We start from the raw sequence: 19,819 nt of genomic DNA, 5'->3' as shown, positions 1-19,819 counted from the left end.
ATCCTAAAAATACATTTGCACAAAAATGTGCAAAAGCAAAGGCTCTGCTTGCATAGTATGTTGAAACTTTGAAATGACCTGCTTATATAAACACTCACCCATATGTAAATTAGTGTTTTAGAAATGATTAAGTTAAAAATAACAATAGTGTCTTGCCTGAAACGGAAAGTCCAATTATGACATTTTCTTCTATGATTAAAGAAAACCAAATTTTCAGGATTTGAATGTTCCTTAATTTAAGAAAAAGTATATATAATAAGGTCTCTATTTTCAAATTTATGTCATTGCAGCCATTCTTTGAAATATTGTGATAAATATTCATAAGAAAATGGACTTGCCCAAATCAGAACCATCTGGAGGTGAAAGCTAATTAAACCAAACATTTATTCCAGCCAGAGCTTAACATCTATGTTCCATGTCTATGTTAAGCTTGTCTTTTTGAAGACTAATGTCAGCTAAGGATGAACATCCTTTTGCAGAATATCATGCCTGGAAATACCCCTTTCAAAATGGATCCCTGCATAAATGGAACTCCATTTTTAGAGAACACGGTCCTTTTTAACTTGGGTTATTACTCAACATTATCAATGTGTGCCATGTTTTTAAAGTGATTTTTAATATGGCAAATATGCTAATCTCACATAGTTACAAAAATGAAGTTTTACTTGCAACCGCATTTTATTAACACCTTTGCCTGTAGAAGAAGTGTGATTTTAAGGATGAAAAAGTGTATTTCCCTCTAAATTAACCCAAGGATAAATTTAAACTTGGCATTCCTATAATTAGAGTAATAGATCTTGGAATTTTATAACCCTGCTGAAAGATCAAGTCTCCAGCACTAGTTAAAAAAAAAAAAAAAGAGTGCAAAAATATATTTCAGGGAAATGATGACATCAATTTAAAACTAGGACAGAACTCATTTTTTTTAAATAAGAGAATTCTAAGGAAAAAAGTATTGTAGTGGAATCTTTGAAAGCAAAGACAATGTCTTATTCAGTTAAAGAAAAGGATTTCATTGCCTAATACTGTTCCTAGATCACAGCATTTACTCAACAGATGTCTGTTGAATAACAGAATTAATGAAAAATTAAAAAAAAAATTCATTTGCCTCTGTATCAGTAGATCATATCACAGTTCTTTGGCAGCAGAAAATACTCATAGTCACATAAGGGAGAATTTAAAAAGAATACACATTTTAAAGTTATGAGATATAATTCTGGAATAAGTTTTAGTATCCATTAAGGAAAATATAATATAGCTGAGCAGTCTAGTGATAAGGTTGGATATTGTGTGGTTGTCAGGCTTATGCCTGAAAAAGATAAGGGTTCAGCAGGCAGAAAAAGTCCTTCTCATTTCTAAATGAGACAATCAAGGGAACCCTGATCACATAAGAAAATATATGAGTGGTGCAAGAAATACAATTCTCTTCACAGAATACAGCATTTTCTCATTACCTGAACTGGAATTTAAATAAAATTTCTGGGATACACAGTCACTTCTACACTCTAAGAGTTAATAGCATCATTGATCTGGACAACAGAAAATGATAGCCAGCTTAATTTACATTTATATATATATAAAGAGAGAGAGAGAGAAAACATGTATATGTACTTGATGCCATGCTAAATGTTGCATATAAAACTATGAACCCAAATACTTAAAGCCTGATTCTTACCATTTAAAAGGTACCTAACACCCTCATTTTGCCTGCTTATCTCCATGCTTGCCTCTGTGGTGGGATTAAGTAGAATTTATTAAACACCTACTATATGCCTTATAACAACTCCATGAGGTCTGATACTCAAGGTAACAACCAGCCTGTGTCCCCATCTGGCTCCCTATCCCAATATTGTAAGATGGACGTCACATCTTAGCATAAAACAGGCAGTAGTTTAAAGGAAATCATGCCACTTTGCCATGGTTTCTCTGTTACATTAAATTTTTCTAAGCTCAAAGAATGAGTTTTTGTTTTAAAGTCCTTTCTTCCTACTGAGCCACTGTCTACATAAAAAATTACAACTAAACCAAAAGGCTAATCCGGAAACAACTGAACAGCCCTGAGAGGGTCATAAATGTCAACAAGAACTTAAAAATTAATTTCTACTATCTAAATCACAATGAGGCCAACTGAAATTTGACTAAGTCTACTTTTGATTTAGTTAATACAGTTCATTAAATTAGTAACAAATCCCCACTATATTCTGCTCCAAATCCAAATCATTAACATTATCTCCATGATTTCGGCTGTTTTAACACAAGACCATGATTTTGACCCCAGGATATGAAGAAAAATTATTTTTCAGGTACTATTATATTCTGTTATATTTGTATTTTTTGGGTCTCATTTATGTTATTATGTCACCCACATAATGAAACATTATAAATGTGCATTTAAGACATTAAAAACTTACTATAATTGAACAAATATTATTATAAAATAAGAGTAAAAAAATTGGTTATTATGCTTCTGGCATAATTTGATGAATCCCAGAAATATGATCCATATACTCCAAGGTATTTTAACTAGTATGATTATATCATGGATGCCATTACTTCAACAGAGATGCTTTCTAGTCTATGGAATAATTGGAAGCAAAATGCAGCAGGTTTCAAATGGCTCCAGCTGTGCTAAGTACTGACTGTGAAACAGATTCACTCTCTTATATGTTGTTTTGTAATCGGAGTGATATATAAGGTGAAAATCCCCAGTCGGGTGGAGTTCCTATGGGTAATCCACAGGGAAGTAAATTAACAACAAATACTAAAGGAGGCAGGATGAATTTAAAGCACAACATGCAAAGGAAAATTGTGAAATACTCAAAATGAAAGATGCAGCAATTATACAAACGTGAAATAATAGGGATCAAGATCAAAAGAAAACAGAACATTCTATCTGCTGTCTTCTGATGCTGTTACAAAGATCAGAAATCCTAAATAACCCCCCCAAACAATGTTTTAAACCAAAAGCAGATTAACAGAGATGACTCGCTTATTAAAAAGATATAAAACTCAGATTCAAGAAAACCACCAAAAACAAAACTAAGAGAACATCCATTATCTGTCAGTGCTAAGTTTGCATCCTTGGACAAAAGGGGTGGAAAAACAGGTAGGTTTTTGGAGTGTCTTCCTGCCGTGGTCCAGAGATTCACATGCACCCATGTCCCCACTCACTTAATCTCCTAACAACCCTGTGGGTTAGGCATGATTACATCCATGTTACAGACCAGAAAAACAAGGAATGGTACATTCAAATGATGCCTTCAATGTGACACAGTTTTTAAAGTAGCAGTTCCTCAAGTCATTTTATTTTTACTTCAAATATCAAACTACTTTGCGTGGTAGTATCAGCTTTTTCATCTGGAAAAGGAATTAAATAGGCCAAATAATCTCAAAGGTCCCTTTTGAGCCTTGAGAATCTATTCTGTGAGTTCTGTTAGACACTAAATTTATCTTTCTAAAATTAATATAGTAGCCAGACACCAGTTTAGTCACTATTCAATTATGATTTTGCTTCTTTTTATAGAATTCATGTGTGATTTGAGGGTGCCGTCTGGATGGCTCAAACTCTATTAAAGGAACTTTAAAGTGATGACATTTTTTTCTCCTTCAAAACACACTGCCTCTATTAAACAGATATCAAAGTGAATCTATTGAATATCATTTAGAAGTAATCACTCAATTATCTAAGTTTTTGACAGTTTAAAAACAAATTTGGGATGAAGGGGCTTGAAAGAAAAGGAATCTGATCCTCTTTACCTTTCCCCTTCCCCTTCCCCTTCCCAGGATGTCCTAAGATGAAAAAAGATGTTCTGATGGGTAAACATAGTGGTGTAGAAGAAATGCAGGAGAAAATGGAAATCACAGGTTTCTCTAATTGTTACAGAAATGTATTTATATACAGTAGAATCAGTTTTTTAATCCTTTGCCTCTCTGATACATAGGCAGAAATCATTAGTGAATTAAGACCCTGATAAATGATATAAAGATGCTAATTACATTACTCGGGATAGAAAAAAATCAAAGCGTCACAATGCAAAGTCTAAGGATGTTTAGACTTGGCCATCGACAGGACGAGTTTAGGTGAGTGGGTCTTCACTAAGCCTTTAGAAATATGAATGGAGGTGCACTAGGGAGATCATGACTTCCTACATTAGTGAACATGGGGATTCCTCAGCCACACATACACAAAAAAAGCCCATGTCGTATGCTTGCCACACTTTAATCTGACAGTCTAGAGTTAGTTTACTGGGAGGTAATGCATGAAGAACAATTTTGGGTGCAATGAACTGCCTTGCAATATGGGATTTTTTTATAAATGGGCTTCAATCCTTTCCAACAAAAATAGTGGACTGAATGAATAAAATATTTCAGACTTACACCTGACCTAAAAATAGTGTTTTACCAGTAAAAGGAGGTGCACACGAGGGAGAAATACCAGTGTAGAGGTAGAGTTTTAGACTGTAAATAAAAGTTGTCGCCATGTGACTTGAAAAGAAACACATTTTCTTTCTCTCAGTTTCTACGTAAGTTGAATAAGAATGGTAACACCTTCTTTCTGTGGTTGTTACAGAGATTAAATGAACCAAAATATTATGCATATATGAGGCATGATTCCAATACCAGCTGATCTCTCCTGTTAGGTCAACATGTATTGAATGATGACAAAGTTCACTCTTCTAGGCATTGTGGTAGGCTTAGCCTTGGAAATGCAGAGGTAGGTAAGACATTGCCTCTTACTTTGAGAAGATTTCTTATATTCTCCTTAATTAAGTTTAAACTTTGATATACCAGTCTTCGATTAACTGAGTTGCCATTTGAGACTGAAAGATCATGAGGAACCAGGGTTGTTTTGAACAATCCTATTCGCCTGGGGTTGATGCTGTAAGGCTGGAAAGGATGTGCAGCCCCGCCAATAACAGATGGTCCTCCAGGAATAGCTTAAACCCTGAGGAGTGTTGTTCCCAGTATCATCCAGAAGTCAATAACCCTTAGCTAAAGGAGAATTTAATTGTCTAAAACAGAGACTTTAGGTGTCAAAATGAGTCCGCTTAATTATTACCAAGTTTAAAAATCAATCAGTGAATCCAGCATATTTTGTCATCATGGCTGGGCAGAAAATGTTGCTGTCAAGACCAAGAATGAAAATGAGTTCATGTCAAACTAAAATATCCTAAAGATTGTGTCTGTTGTTTCTACGGTTGAATGTAATTTTGATACTCATTTCAGTTTTGCAGCAAAAAAAGAATTTATTTTCATAAAAATTCTAATATATTTAAATTCTAATATATTTTGACATTGGAAATTTAAATGCATTGAAACATTATTCACCTAGATAGCTAAATTTAACATGATTTCTTAAATTTGAAAATGGTATAAGTAATAACAACCCAATTTTAAAAACTGCAATGGGAAAATATAAGTAGAGATCTGCTATTTCTAGGAAGAAAGGACACATTGTGGATGTCTTATTTAATGCTTTATGGATGATCTTGAGTAAAATAGTTTTGTTTTGTTTTGTTTTTGGAGGGAAGATACTCAGAGATAATTTTATGTCACTTAAAAATCTATCAAGAAACTAAGAAGGCAGATGTATACGAGGTAATATAAGTGAATAAAATCCACCTAGAGAATGACAAGAAATGAAGCAAAGAAGCCCAGGTGTGTTCACAGCTGACAAACAGGGAAGGCATTGCGATTCCAGGCTTCCAGTGTGAAAACCGGGTCAATGACATGAATATACGACACAGGTGGGCATCAGCTCGCAACTGAGAACTCATTCCATTTGTCTCCATTTGTCACCTGCACCTTCTACAAAAACTTCCTGCAAACCCTACGTAGCTGTGTATTTGAAAGTCCTCAGCATGCAGCTGCTATCACATGGAGGCACATATTGGTTGCATCCTCTGAATCCCAAAAAGCACCAGTAGTTCTATTTTCCTGAAGAAAAGATCTGCTATGAAACTAACTGTCTGCAGAAGACATTGTCCTCCTATGAAAAATACAGCTTCATTTTATACATCCTTCAGTGTTTCCATGCTTCTCCTTCTTAAGGTTTGTTTAATGAGAAAACAAAACAAAACAAAACAAAAACCCCTCATTTAATGAATTGTGGTTGCTATTGTCTTGCACGAAAACTGTTTCGCTTTTAAAACCAGTCATCTGTGGGGGAGGGTATAGCTCAGTGGTAGAGCACCTGTTTAACATGCACAAGGTCCTAGGTTCAATCCTCAGTACCTCCATTAAAAATAAATGAATAAACTTAATTACCCCCCTAAAAGTTAAAAATAAAATAAAATAAAATCAATCATCTATGATGATTCTCAGCTAGTCCACCGTACTTACTGTGGTCTGCAGGTGCACTACATACATATATATTCACTTTTTCTAGGAGGCAAAAATGTAAGATTTGTGAAATCATTAAAAAATAGGCATATCTGTCTTCACTGATTTTATATCTAATAGGGCCAATCAAAGACATTAAGCATTAAATAACCACAGGGCATTTTACTGAACTCTGTCGTGAAGGTAAATATATTGAAACCCATGTAGGTCTTGAATGAAATGCTGTGGTACAAATGCACACTATTTACAAAGGGAGCAAAGATGAGTTCTAAAAATACAGTTGGAGAAATGATTCAATAGCAATCCCTTTGAGGATCAAAGCACTCACCTAGGAGTCAGCCCTCTTCATTATGGTAATGCTACAGTTTTATAGATACCTAGGGTTTTAATCTGACTTATGTATAGAGGAGAGTATATATACACAATTGAGAGTTTCTTCTAGAAGAGGTGAAGGCTGGATCACGGGCATCAGAGGTACCACAAGGAAGTAGGAGGGGGCCTGCTTCGTCTACCTTGAATAGCAAATCTGTCCATTCTAAGGCAAGTGTTTGAGAATTTTATTCTTTCAGACACATCTAATGTTTCTGCATTTGGAAAAAAATAGGCAAGACTAATTCCCGAGGCTCTAAATCACTCTAATGTGGAGGGAAATGTGTTAGCTAGTTGTATTACAAAGCCTTTACTTCATATTTAATAGGCACCTGCAATACCAGCATTATACAAAGCTCTCTACTTTGCAAATCTTTAAAACCCCACTTAATTTTCAGCACTGATTTCCTGCAATCTAAGAGCTTATGAAGGGTTCACTGTGTTCATACAGATCCATGCACAATGTGCCAGAATTTCCCTGTCTGTGATGGCATTCATTTGGAGGTGCATCCCAAATTTCTATCACTGGCATGCTTATTTCCGACTAAAATAAATATTCTTAGAGTGAAAGCTGAAGATTAGGAGGACAAAAAAAGAGGCAAAGTAACTAGCAGTGGGAGAGATATATGCAAATATCAGCTCAGTGACAATTCTTCATACCATTTACAATTGAAGCTTAAAGACCCAAATACTCTGCAATCCATTAGTTTCTCAATATCCTGAAAGGGATTAGAGTATTTCTTAATCAACTGCTAACAGACTGAAAAAGGCCAGAGGCTGGATATTAACAAAGCAGTGTAATACTAAAATATGGAGATGTTCAGATAGAAAGACAAACTGAGGAAGAATGTTAAAATATAAGATGTTATACAGACAAGGTAAAACTAACCAAATTCCCATCCCACCCCGCAACCCACATAAATTAAAAATCTATATAAATGAATGCATGGCAAGACTACAGTTGATGCATTTCAAGAAAAGATAAGCTAAATTTGTATGTTTTCCTCAAGAAACTCAGGATAATTAATGTAAAATGACTAGAAAGAATCAATCAAATGTGCCTCAAAGATCTTGCCTATGCCTGTATCCTCACCACTCCCAGGTGGTCCCAAGTCCATCACTTTAAATATGATACGTACTTATGGCACTGTAGTCAATCAAACTGTTAAAGGCTGGGGGGAAATATTTTCACAGGCCATTTAAATAATGGAGACATATGTAAAAACAGGTCCTTAATGAATGACTTAAAGTTCTGAGTGCCTTAAGTTATATATTATAACACAGAAAATTCTGATTCTGCCACTATTTGTGTCTATAGGAGGCAAACTACTTATAGGACAAAAATATGAGTGAGAGATTATATATGGGTTGTTTTCCCAGTTTATTCCTGCCATCACTCTTTTCTGTTAAGGAAGGATAGTTGTTGAACTTATTTAGAAATTTCATATTTTAATGAATCTTGGCTCAGGGAAAAAAAGAATATAAATCAAGACCAAAATGTCAATCATGGTAATATATCTTTCTTGTTGTATGTTTTTGATGACTGACAGCCTGATAGGTTTGTATCAAACAAAGGCAAAAAGCAAGTGTTCCTTTCCAAATGAAATGTTGGACAGATTTAAGAGCTGTCTGAAATAACTGATGAAATTTTCAAAAGTGAAGTATATTTCCTTTTGTAAATTGAGAGATCATATTTTTGGATTTGGATTTGTTTCTGTGATCTGATGTACATTTTAGAGGTGCTAACTATGAAAAGGCCATAACATGTTAGCATTATTACCTATTAAACGTGATTTTTATGCTTCTAGACATGGAAAACTTTAGAGTAAACCTCTTGCTGACCTGCATTTCCAAATTCTCACGAATACCTGGCCTGGGATTAGAGTCATATTTCAACAAACCTGATATAAATTTTAGGGCCTTGGTATGTAATCAATTCTGAAAAATATATTAAACACAATATCAGCTGTCAAGAAAGACAAAACTTAAAAATCCACATTAAATAAAAAGTAATTCTTACTTTGTTTCCAATTATGTGAAATACACGATATTAATTTGTTAATTTTAGCAAGAGACTAATTTATAGTTTTAACGGGGGACCCCTTTTAAGAACATACCAGACTAAATTCAGAGAAAGCTAACTGCAAGGATTTTAGGCGAAAGTGGTAAACCATTAACCAGACTCACAGCTTTGGTTTTGTCTGTTTTAACTATATGTAAGCTAAGAGCTCAACTCTGACAAAGTCAAACTGAGAAACTACTGAAAAACAGCAAGACAGTTGGCATGGCCTCGACTCCTGTAAACACCCAGTCTGGTACTGCTAGACTGCAAGCATTCAGCTTCTAGCACCTGGTGAATTTCTACACTCCCCCACAAGCCAACCAGAAAAATTTTGAAATCAAACAATCTCAACAAATAATAAAATAAAAATAATTGTGAAAACAGGGCTTATAAAAGAAAATAATTCAAAGGTCTCACTTTCCTACCTCAGTACCATCAAGTAAAATAATGGGCTGTGAAAAATGATTCTTCAGGATGCCACTGCTAATATCTTGGGTGTAATTTACATATGTCTCTTACATGTCAATATGAAAATGAAACTTTAAGAGTCAAAATAATTCAGAATTGGTTATGAGGAATTCTGAGTTTAGATTTGAGGTTTTCCATTAAATCTAAATTCTGTTTTACCATTTCACATATTGTATTTTAATTTAATTTGTGCTATTGTGAGAAGATAAATTTTGGCTTGAAATACTTAACTAACAAGACTATGCACATTCCATAAAAATATCACACATTAGTAACAAAGTACAGTATTTACAAGGTGATTTTAGTGATACCAAAGCCTTTTCTGTAACACCATGAGGATGACTCATCTGAAGCTAAGGGAACATCAGTTTAGAGTGTTTCTCTATATATAATTAATTGCAACAAAATTTAGAAACTAAGATAATAGAATATGTTAACTACTGAAATTATTTTCTCTGTGTTAACCAGTGTTCAGTCATCAGTAGACATGTCCATACTTAATACAGTGGTAACTTTTCAATTTTTATTTCTCCTTCAGGTTTTTAGCAACAAATGCTCAAATGTACCTTGAATTTTCAACCTTAACTGTATCAAACTGAAAAAAACATCATTAAATATTTGTCTTACAAACCCAAGAGGAAAGGTAGCCAGGCTGGACACCTGGTCTATGCTCATTTCAAATATCTGAATCAATATCCAAGGGCCCTAGGTATCTTCTACCTCATAACTGACTTCATGATCATAGAGCACTTAGCCAAAGCAAAGGAGGAACAGAAATCACAACTGATAACATCTGAAATACAATTTACATTTTGGGGAGCAATTTTTGCCCACATCCCACCCATGTTCATCCATCACAATAGATGGCAATATTTAGTAGTTTAAAATATCTCAAAGTTTTTGGTAGCCTCACATTAATTAACATTTGCTCCCTTCACTTTCAATTTCACTTTTCTCTCTCACTGTTCTAAATAGCAATTCTAGGACTATCTTGTGCATTTTATGTGACATAACAGCATTTCAGTAGCAGTTGTAGTGGGATTACTCAGAAATGAAAAGTAATCATAAAAGTAATATAGTATCTCTAAATGATTGGGAATAGAAGTAATTCCCTTTATACTGTAAAAGTACATGTATACACTTGAGTAGGGCGTGCAAACACATTTTCAGTGTATAATTTCTTCAATATATACACAAATGTATATCTGAGCAAATACTTAATACTCTAGACTGTGAAAAGTTAAAGTAAGGATATTTAAGCTCTAAAATAAGCATTTCATTTAGAAAATTAAACATGACTGTTTACCCAGAACCAAACTCTAGTGCAACTATCACAGATTGTTTTATTACCGGAAGAAGTTGTCAAATGTAAATAGGTCACCTTTTTTTTTTCTTTAACATTTTCATTTACATCCCTACAAAAAGCACACTGGGGCCAAGAAAATTAATTCCCCAAATGCTGTCAACCAGGTTGGGAAACAGTAAGAAACAGCTTACTGTAAAGCCTCCAGCTACAATAAAACAGCTGTCAATAAGCGAGCTGAGAGTTGGACTGTGCAAAAACAGGTCCTCTGGAAATGATAATCTGGAAGGGGAAGGGGTTGACATTTCCTATTCCAGGATGCTGAGGCAGTGGTCCTCAAAGTGTGCTCCCTGGACCAGCAGCATCGATATTACCTAGGAGCCTGTTAGCAATGCAGATTTTCAGGATGACCCCAGTGGTCCTGGACCAGAACCTCTGTGAGTAGGGCCCAACAACTCATGTTTTAAGAAACGTTCTGGGTGATTCCACCCTCAAATTTGGGACCTTAAATACCACATTTAAAAAAATCACATCCACCAAAAAAATCTTTTCCTTTTAGAGAAAATGCACCAATGAGCTTTGACATTCAAAGCCCTAGTGGAAGTGACTATGCCATCATCCTCTCAACCCTGTAACTATGACCTTTGCTTATTGATGAATAAGACATGATCTAGCTTTAAAAGGGGGTGGAGCATTTCACTCAATCTATGAATGCTAAGGGGACTTCCAAAAATTCATAGAAAATAACTTATGGACAATACAGTGACAGATCTGTTACATTCAAGGAGAAGGAACCTTGGTAAAACAGAGTGGATGAGGAATGTGGGTGAAGACTGTTTCATAGGATATTTGCAGGGTCACAGGAGGGAAAACAGCAGGGGAAAATAGACAAAACAAGAATCAATGCACTACAAGAAAACTCATGGTGTAAAAGGAAGACTATGTTTTCTTTGTACAGGCAATACAAGTTCATGATATTTATATCTGGCAACCCTGTGCTCAAGAATCTTGCATTTTATCCACACATCAACTAGCACCATAAAGTGAAAAGATGTTGCTGTTAACAGTAATCTATGCCCACTCAACTAAAAATCTTCACAGCTTATATGTTAGTTCATAAATTCCTTTGAAAGCTTTTGTTGTAATAAACCCTACTTTTTCAAAATTGTGTAGCTTCAGGAGTACATTTGGTATAAAAGCAACTAGTTGAAGTGAAGAAGCTAAAAAAAGAAAGGAAGAATTTTTCCTTTCAGCTTAACTAGAACATCTTCAGATAACAATCAGATAGTTCCGTGAAAAAATAATTTAAAGAGTAGTATATAATCTGTGTTCCTCATTCATAGAAAATATGCCTCTTTTATACCAAAATTGTATACATATTGCTGTAAGCATCATCAGTCCTTACTTCCAACATTCCTTTCCTCCAAAGTCACAATTTTTTTCTCAGCATGAAAACTTCTAAAAGGTATAAATAAGCAAAGCCATTTCAATAGCTCTTTATCATAATCGTGAATTATAGCAACATTTGAACATCGAAATGCCTATGAGGAGAACTGCACAGTGACACATAGTCCTAAGGAATGTCTAAAATGCACTTTAGTTCCAGTTAGAGAATTACTCAGCATCCTATTTCAAAGATTACATCATAGAAACAAATTTTCTTATGAGTAAGCCTCAACAAAGGATCTTTTCCATACTTTGCTGAAACACACTTAACATTTATGCCTCTGTACTATGTGTATATACATATATGTACACACACACACATATATATACACATATATATTCAACTTTTGTGAAGAAATCTGAAAAAGTGGGTCTGTGTCTCCTTGTTCATAATACCCACCACACTTACATGAAAAGAAAGACGATGTGGGAATAATACCAGTAAGTTTCTTTGGAAGAGAAATTTCAAATTTTATATGAAGAGTTTTAAATTGTGTTAGTTTTTTTTTTTCAGATCTTATGCAAATTATAAAATATCAGTATTTTGTGAGTGACATCCCATTAAAAGTAAATAATAAAAAGCCATTTTTCATTAAAAGAGCAACTTCATATTTAATTCCACTGCATTTCAAAAATTACTTTTCTTACCATGATTAACTGTTTACCGATTTTCATAAACCTTTACAAAACTCAGAAATGCTCTAAATTTTAAAACCCCAAACCTCTTTTAACAAGCTGATGAAGTCTAACATGAGAATAATTCATTCAAACTTCAATATATATCTAATAACTTTTTATTCTCCTCTAGAACTTCTGGGCTGATGTATTTTAATTCTTTTCAGCCTGTGCATTCAAGCTCTAGGTACATGTACTTTTTAAATGCACTAGCTATTTAATTTTTTAAGAAATGGAGATTTTATTTATATAATCATAGGCATGTACTTAGTGTTCAGGGAGTATCTCTGTGATTCATTGTCAAAAGTATGAATAAATATCTTACTACCACCAAACCTTCAAGTCACTCCAGAGCAACAAACCCTGGATGGTGAGAGAAAAATAGAGTTTCAGTAAGACATTCTAACCCATCCAGATGCCACTCGGGAAAAAAAAAAAGAAAAAGAAAAACTCTTGAGTTTTCAAACACTAATCAACAACTGTCAATACTACCCTGCAGATTTATTTTGTTTTACTTGATTTTCTGAAATCTCTATGTTCCTCACTTTAACACGTTCAGATGGTCCATCACCCTGGGTGGACTCAATACCAACACAGCCAGAACTTGGATTAGGAAATCCTAGAAAGTTGGTGTATGAAGGGAATCACAAAAAAGCAAGCAAATGAACTTAAATGCTAGTTGCTCCAGAGCAACTATCATTAAATAAAAGGTATCTTTGGCTGGAATACCAGCTTGAGCCTTCCCTCCCCTTTCCCTTGCTACTGCGGGATTGGCACCAGGCCAGCACAAGCGACATGATACCCTAGTGCCATCTACAGGCTATTATTGACACTCAGCTTTCATGGCAACAGACAAGCACCAGTGAAATAAATTAGACAGCGCTGCATTTAAATCTTTATTAACAAGGAATTATTAGACCTAAGAAAAACTAATTCTGGATTTGGTTGAAATATGAGTTTCTCAGCCTCTTAATCCCTCTTCATATGGCATATTTCACAGTTTAAAATGAGTTATGACAGATCACTTATGCATATGCACTAAGATGAGAGAATATTTACAATGGATTCATTCTTTTCTGTATAAATCAGTTATATCAGGGAGAAAGCATTCCTTCTTTTTTTTTTTTTTTTTTGAAAGAGTACTTTGGCCATTGTGGGCAATCTGCAAACCTTTCTAGTCAATCCCCAATTTACTATAATACAATAAAATCATCTGAAAGCAAAGAGAAGACTTCCTGTATGGCTTAGTTGCAATCTATCAACAATCATGTGCTTCACGGCCGATGTACGTTTAGTATTCTACGATCTTGTTTAGAGACTAAAAAAAATTAACCCCTTTAGCAACCACAGCTCCAACATAATTATTATAGTCAGACCTTCAAATGTCAGTTAAAACTTGAGATTTGAAGGTGATTTTTTTAGATCAAAAGGTAATGTGGAAACGTTGAAGCAGTCAATTTGGAAACCCCAGGAACAGAATTTGGCAGATCAGGACAGGTTTTCTTCTTTGGCAAACATTATCTTGGGACATTTTGGAATAATTTCCTCTTTTCATCTTTTGCCATTTGAAGGAAACTGGGAGGTTAAATAATTTCTCAGAACTCAGAAATTTCAAAGCTGTTCTAAAAATTCTTGACTGAGCCCCAGAGGACTAGAAAAGGGGTCAAGTTTTTTTTTTCCCTCTTTATCACTAAGCTAAAGTTAGACCAAAACAATAGACACACTGGCACATTAATACTGGTTGACTGGGCACTTGTATGCAGTACTTATAGACCAGTAAAAGTGCTCGTTTACCTGTCTGGTGTGTAAGGGGCCCTTTGTCTTGAAGCCTCCTTGGGAGCTGCACTCTGAGGCACTGAAGTGATCTGAACTAGTGGACGAGCGTTTGGAAAGGGTGTCACAACCCCCGACAAAGGTGTTGTCCAAAGGGAGCTCCTGAATCACGTGATGCTTTTTCACAGAAACCGGAGTGTCTGGTTTCAGATGGAAAGCGGGCTGCGGAGAAGCGGATTTGTAGTGCTTGGCCAGGTCAGGGCTGTTAGGCTTGAAGGTGGTGGGAGGTGCCGGGCCCCAGTCAAACCTTCCTATGCTTTGCTCCTCCAGCTCCGCCGGCAGGCTTATGGTCCCATTGATAGGTTCGTGAACTGCATCATCGGGTTTGGACTCTTCAATTGTAACAAAGTTCAGAAGAGAGCTCTTAGGAGACTTTCTTTTCTTCCTTTTCTTTTTCTTGTTTTGTTTGTTCTCCTGGTTTGGGGACATCCACTCGGCACCTTGCTTGCTCCTCTGAGCTGCTTTGAACCTGGATGCGTGGCGACAGCGCACCAGAACGGTGACGAAGATCACGACGATGACCACCATGGCGCCCGCCACGATGGCGATCATGATGGTGAGATAGTCCTCGTTTTGATAGGGTTGGCTGCTGTCCCCTATGTTCCTGTCCAATGGGGTCTCCATAGTCCTGCGAATCAAGTCATAGATATAGGAGGCATTGCCAGCAGTGTCATTAACGTAGAGAAAAACCAGCACAAGTGTGTGCAGAGACTTAGGGTATCCCAGGTCACTTATGTTGACCACCAAACGGTGCAAGCCCACATCGGTGGGTGCCGGTTTTTCTTCCAGAGTAATGTTACCTGTTACCGGATCAATTCGAAACAAGCCTTTGTTGTTCCCACTCACAATTGTGTACTTAAGTTCAGCGTTCATCCCAGTGTCAATATCCACTGCAAAAACCTCTGCTACCACCGAGCCAGGAATGGCCGAGAGAGGCACCAACTTAAAAGAAGTATTAGAAGGTGGCGAAATGACAACCGGGCTATTGTCATTGACATCCATGACATTTATAGTTACTTTTGCAGTAGAGGAACGGGGCGGCTGTCCCCCATCGGTGGCCTTGACATCAAAAGTATAGGAACTCTGCTGCTCTCTATCAAATGAGACGTTTGACTTTATGACTCCAGAATGCGGATCCAACACAAAATTATCATTGTCATTTAGAATGGAAAGAGTCACAGCTTTATTCTCTCCAGCATCTGCATCTGTCACTGTGATGACCCCCACGGTACTATACTTTGGCAGATTCTCAGACACAAAAAATTGAAAATGATTATGAGTAAACTTGGGGCTATTGTCATTCTCATCCAGAACAGTAACTATCACAGCCGCTTGGCTTTGGAGGGGAGGGGTCCCATTGTCCCTGGCAGTTACTGTAAAAATGAATCGCTCTTGTTCTTCTCTGTCAAAGACTCTGGAGGCTGTCAAAACTCCTGTCTTTCGGTCCAGATCAAAGAAGGAGGCATTCGGTCCAAGCTGATAAACAATATCTGCATTTTTCCCACTGTCTTCATCTGTGGCACTAATAGTTGTTAAGTATAACCCACGTCGGTTGTTTTCAGAAACTGACAGCTCAATTACAGGCTGGTTGAAAATTGGTGGGTTGTCATTTTCGTCCTCAAGCTTAACCCTTACCAGAGCAGTCTGATTTAAACTGGGCTTCCCAGAATCAGAGGCAACAATTTTAAAGCTGAATTCTTTGGTGCCCTCATAGTCCAACAAAGAGGAGGTCTCTAGCAAATACTGGTTGTCATATACTGCCTTCAAATGAAATGGGACCTCTCTCTCAATAAAACAGATCACTTTGCCATTCACATCGGTGTCCTTATCTGAAACTGTAATTAGGGCAATCTTTGTATTGACAGGATCTTTCTCAGATAAATACACTGTTCCATTGATGGGACTGATAATGTACCTGAGGTCTATGTTCGGAGGGTTATCATTTACATCAGTGACATTGATGGTAACCGTTGCTCGAGCGGGAGTGGAGCTGCCATCACTAGCCAGCACTGTCACTTTGTGAATGGCTGTCTCCTCTCGATCTAAGGACCTCTGAACTGTAATCAGCCCAGTAGTATTATTTAAAGCAAAGAGTCTTTTGGTTGCAGGGGCGACCTGGGCACCAAAAATGTACCGGATTTCAGCATTACTGCCTATGTCTGCATCAGTGGCATGGAGCTGAATTACAGAGGTGCCGATCGGAGCATTCTCTGGAATATGCACCTCTACTTGACCCTCTTTAAACACTGGCCTGTTGTCATTTACATCACTTACTGTGACCTGCAGTATGGCTGTGCTGGATTTCTGTGGAGTACCTCCATCCTCTACTTTGATTTTCATCACATAGGTATCTTTCTGTTCTCTGTCCAAGTTTTGCTGAACAATCAATTGCGGCCACTTCTCTCCTTCCGGAGTTTCCACGATATCCAGTCCAAAAACACTCTGCCCATTTAACAATTCATAATGCTGTACACCATTGAAGCCTGTGTCAGGATCTGTTGCTGATGGAATTGGAAAGCGGCTGTTGATCAAAGTGTTTTCTGGGATGGAAATATTGATGACAGGAGATGGAAACATGGGGGCATTATCATTGGTATCCTTGACAATTATCTTTATTTTGATCAGCCTGAAAAAATCATTGGGGAGGATCACCACCTCAAGTTCAAAGAAACACTCATTCTCCTCAGCATAGAAGGCTCCAGCACAGAGTTTTTCTCTGTCTATTCTATTGGAGGTTGTGAAAATTTCCCCAGTGCTACTGGATACTTTCACCAAAGGAGCATCCCCAGCTTTAGAAACCAGTCTGTAGACAAGGCTGGCGCTGGTCCCTGTGGCAGCATTGATGTGAGAAATGTTCAGATCCTTTGGTATGTTTCCTATGGGCACATTTTCAGGCAATTCCTCTCTAATAGTGTAAATAAGTTCTTGAGCTATTGCAGAATCCAGCCTTAGACAGGCAATCAGAGCAGCCAACAGGTAAAAATCCCTCAGGTCCATGATAATGTATTTATTTTCTTTTCCTGGATTTTAGGGTTTAAAGGTTTCCACTGAGGAAAGATGCACGAATTGCAAGAGGAAGCGTGCATGGACTGGAGGACGCATTACAGCTCATCGCTTATTTGGAGACAGCCACTGTCAACACAATCACATAGACAATATTACTCTTCAGTAAACAAAAGCACACAGTCACGAAACATCACAACACATTTTCCACTACCTATTAGTAAACGTGGCAGTTTGCTCTGCCACTGTTTGCAAGTTAACTCTGTGAATAGAAACACTGAATATCCCCTGCTTGTTGCATTTGCCCAGAGAAAATGAAATTCTCTACTTTTGGATTAAGGACAGCTGCTATTTTGACCTGTATTCACCCAGACTGTTTTCAGGACACTGTTTAATTCAAAACATGCATTCTTGTCCTCCTTTTCCCCTCCCCCTTGTTCCCCCTTGTCTTACCCGCCTTCTGGCTTCTAATCCACCTCTCTTAGTTTTTTTTTTTTTTTTTTTTAGGCGCAAGTGAAAAACACTAAGTATTTAGCTATGGTTCCTGCTAATTGCTTTGTCACATGTCAAATGTGATATGTTTTCTTCTCTGCCACACTGAGTCATCTCTTTCTTCTAAAAAGACTATCTTTTTCTTTCTTCCGAGTTCCTCAACTGCCTTCTCACACAATTTTACCGGGGAACAAGCATCCGGACATGGTGCTGCAGCATCAGAAGCAATAGTCACTGGCCACTCCATATCCTCATTGCCTAAAAGCACAATACCAAGACCTCCAATTTCTTACCAGACAGACCTCACTCTCATTTCTCCATGATGTCAAATTATCCCCATTAGAATTAATAAACACATTAAAACTTTTACAATGTATATAATAATAAAGGATTCCTTATCCTAGAGGTGGAAGAGCGTGCCAAGATGTAAGTGAAACGCAGCTAACATTTCCATGTAACAGCATAATATTTTCTACTGAGCATAAAAGAAGAAAAAAATGCAGTTTCTTAACCCCGATCTCTGGTTATAGTATTAGTTAACATCGGCCACACATAAATACTGCAATTCAGTAATGCAGGTAAAAATCCTGCTGCTTAGATGCTCCCCTAACTGCAATTTAAATGGGTGCAAGGCTCCAGGCAGCCACCTACTTGAGCAGAACTGGTCAGTTCCCAGGCTCTAATCTTATCTGCATTAGGCTGCACGGTAGCTGATGCCTGCGATTAGTTCCGGCAGAGTGATGCAGGTAGGGATGCAGATACAGCCTAGTAGGTGAGCTCTGCCCCAACCGTCTACCCAATTACAAACATCCTTCGTCTACAACGAGGACATAGCTAAAAACAAAATTTACAATTGTGCATGCGAAACTTTACACTTACGTTAGTTGCCTCAACCTTTCCCCTTTCCCGGTATGCTGCAGTTAGGAATGATCTGTTCCAACACATAAAAAGCCATGCATCTGGTAGCACCAGTTTGGGGAGAAATCAGAAGCAGCAAAACGTTTCTTCCTTGTAAAATGTGTTGCTTCGGGCTGGCAAATTAGCAACTCCAGAGAACAAATTCACAGATTTGTCGTTAGTCATTCTCTCCACATTTCGTCTCTATTACCCACGGGGTCTGAGCTCTTCTGGTATTTAACACACACACAACATCCAGTTGCACTTCTTCAGCTCAGGGGTATTTTCCACAGCATCAAGCATACCATTTCTCTCCGATGTCAAGACTGCTTAAGTCTCTAACTTCTTGTAGGAAACGTCAGAGTTGGGGTGATGGTGATTCTCTGGCTGCTCTCCAGGGTGGCAGTTGCCCGAAAAATTCCTAATTGGTTCTCTCTTTCGTGCTTCGGAGACTCTAGGGCGCTCCTTCCTGTCTGGCATGCTCTCCCTCTCTCCCTTCTCCTCTGCCCCTCTCCTTCTCCCTCTCCTCTCTCTGAACTGAATTTCTTGATATAACTCTCAATAAGCCCAGAGGGAGGGCGTGACGGCCTAAGCCCAACCCCCGGCCCCTGATTGGTCCTTATCTTGCGGTGCGGGCGGCCGCAGCCGCGCGCGGAACAAGGCGCTGACTGTCTCCCGGCCTCCCCTCCCCAGCGCCCCCTCGGCAGCCCCGAAAACCCGGAGCCCCGATCCTGGCCCCGGGAGAGCCGGGTTCCAGGAGGTGCACTGAGCATGCCCGGCAGGCTCCGGCCCGGGAGGGAAGCGCCCACGCTCCCCCGGCCCGCGCGGACTCCGCTCTCACAGGCGTAAACCGAGCTGGCGGCTGCTCGGGGCGGCGCGGGGCAGCGGGCGGCCGGGCCCCGGCGGTCGCACGAGCAAGGGCGGCGCGG

General features: G+C 37.9%; 1 protein-coding gene across 7 annotated transcripts in view; it reads right to left on the bottom strand.

Moving 5' to 3' along the window:
• The window catches only part of PCDH9 (protocadherin 9), an 858,857-nt gene extending 839,419 nt beyond the window's left edge, over window positions 1-19,438 (bottom strand). For all 7 annotated transcript variants that reach the window (XM_010982176.3, XM_010982179.3, XM_010982177.3 and 4 more), the window contains exons 1-2: window positions 18,873-19,438; window positions 14,460-17,630 (exon numbers count right to left, since the gene is read on the bottom strand). In XM_010982176.3, the coding sequence (XP_010980478.1) occupies window positions 14,460-17,495 (3,036 nt within the window). In that variant the 5' untranslated portion in view covers window positions 17,496-17,630; window positions 18,873-19,438. The remainder of the gene's footprint in view (window positions 1-14,459; window positions 17,631-18,872) is intronic.
• Window positions 19,439-19,819: the final 381 nt, after the last annotated feature.

Source organism: Camelus dromedarius, chromosome 13 (assembly GCF_036321535.1).
Source record: "Camelus dromedarius isolate mCamDro1 chromosome 13, mCamDro1.pat, whole genome shotgun sequence".
In the NCBI taxonomy this organism is placed as follows: Eukaryota; Metazoa; Chordata; class Mammalia; order Artiodactyla; family Camelidae; genus Camelus; species Camelus dromedarius.
This window is presented reverse-complemented; position numbering and strand designations above follow the sequence as displayed.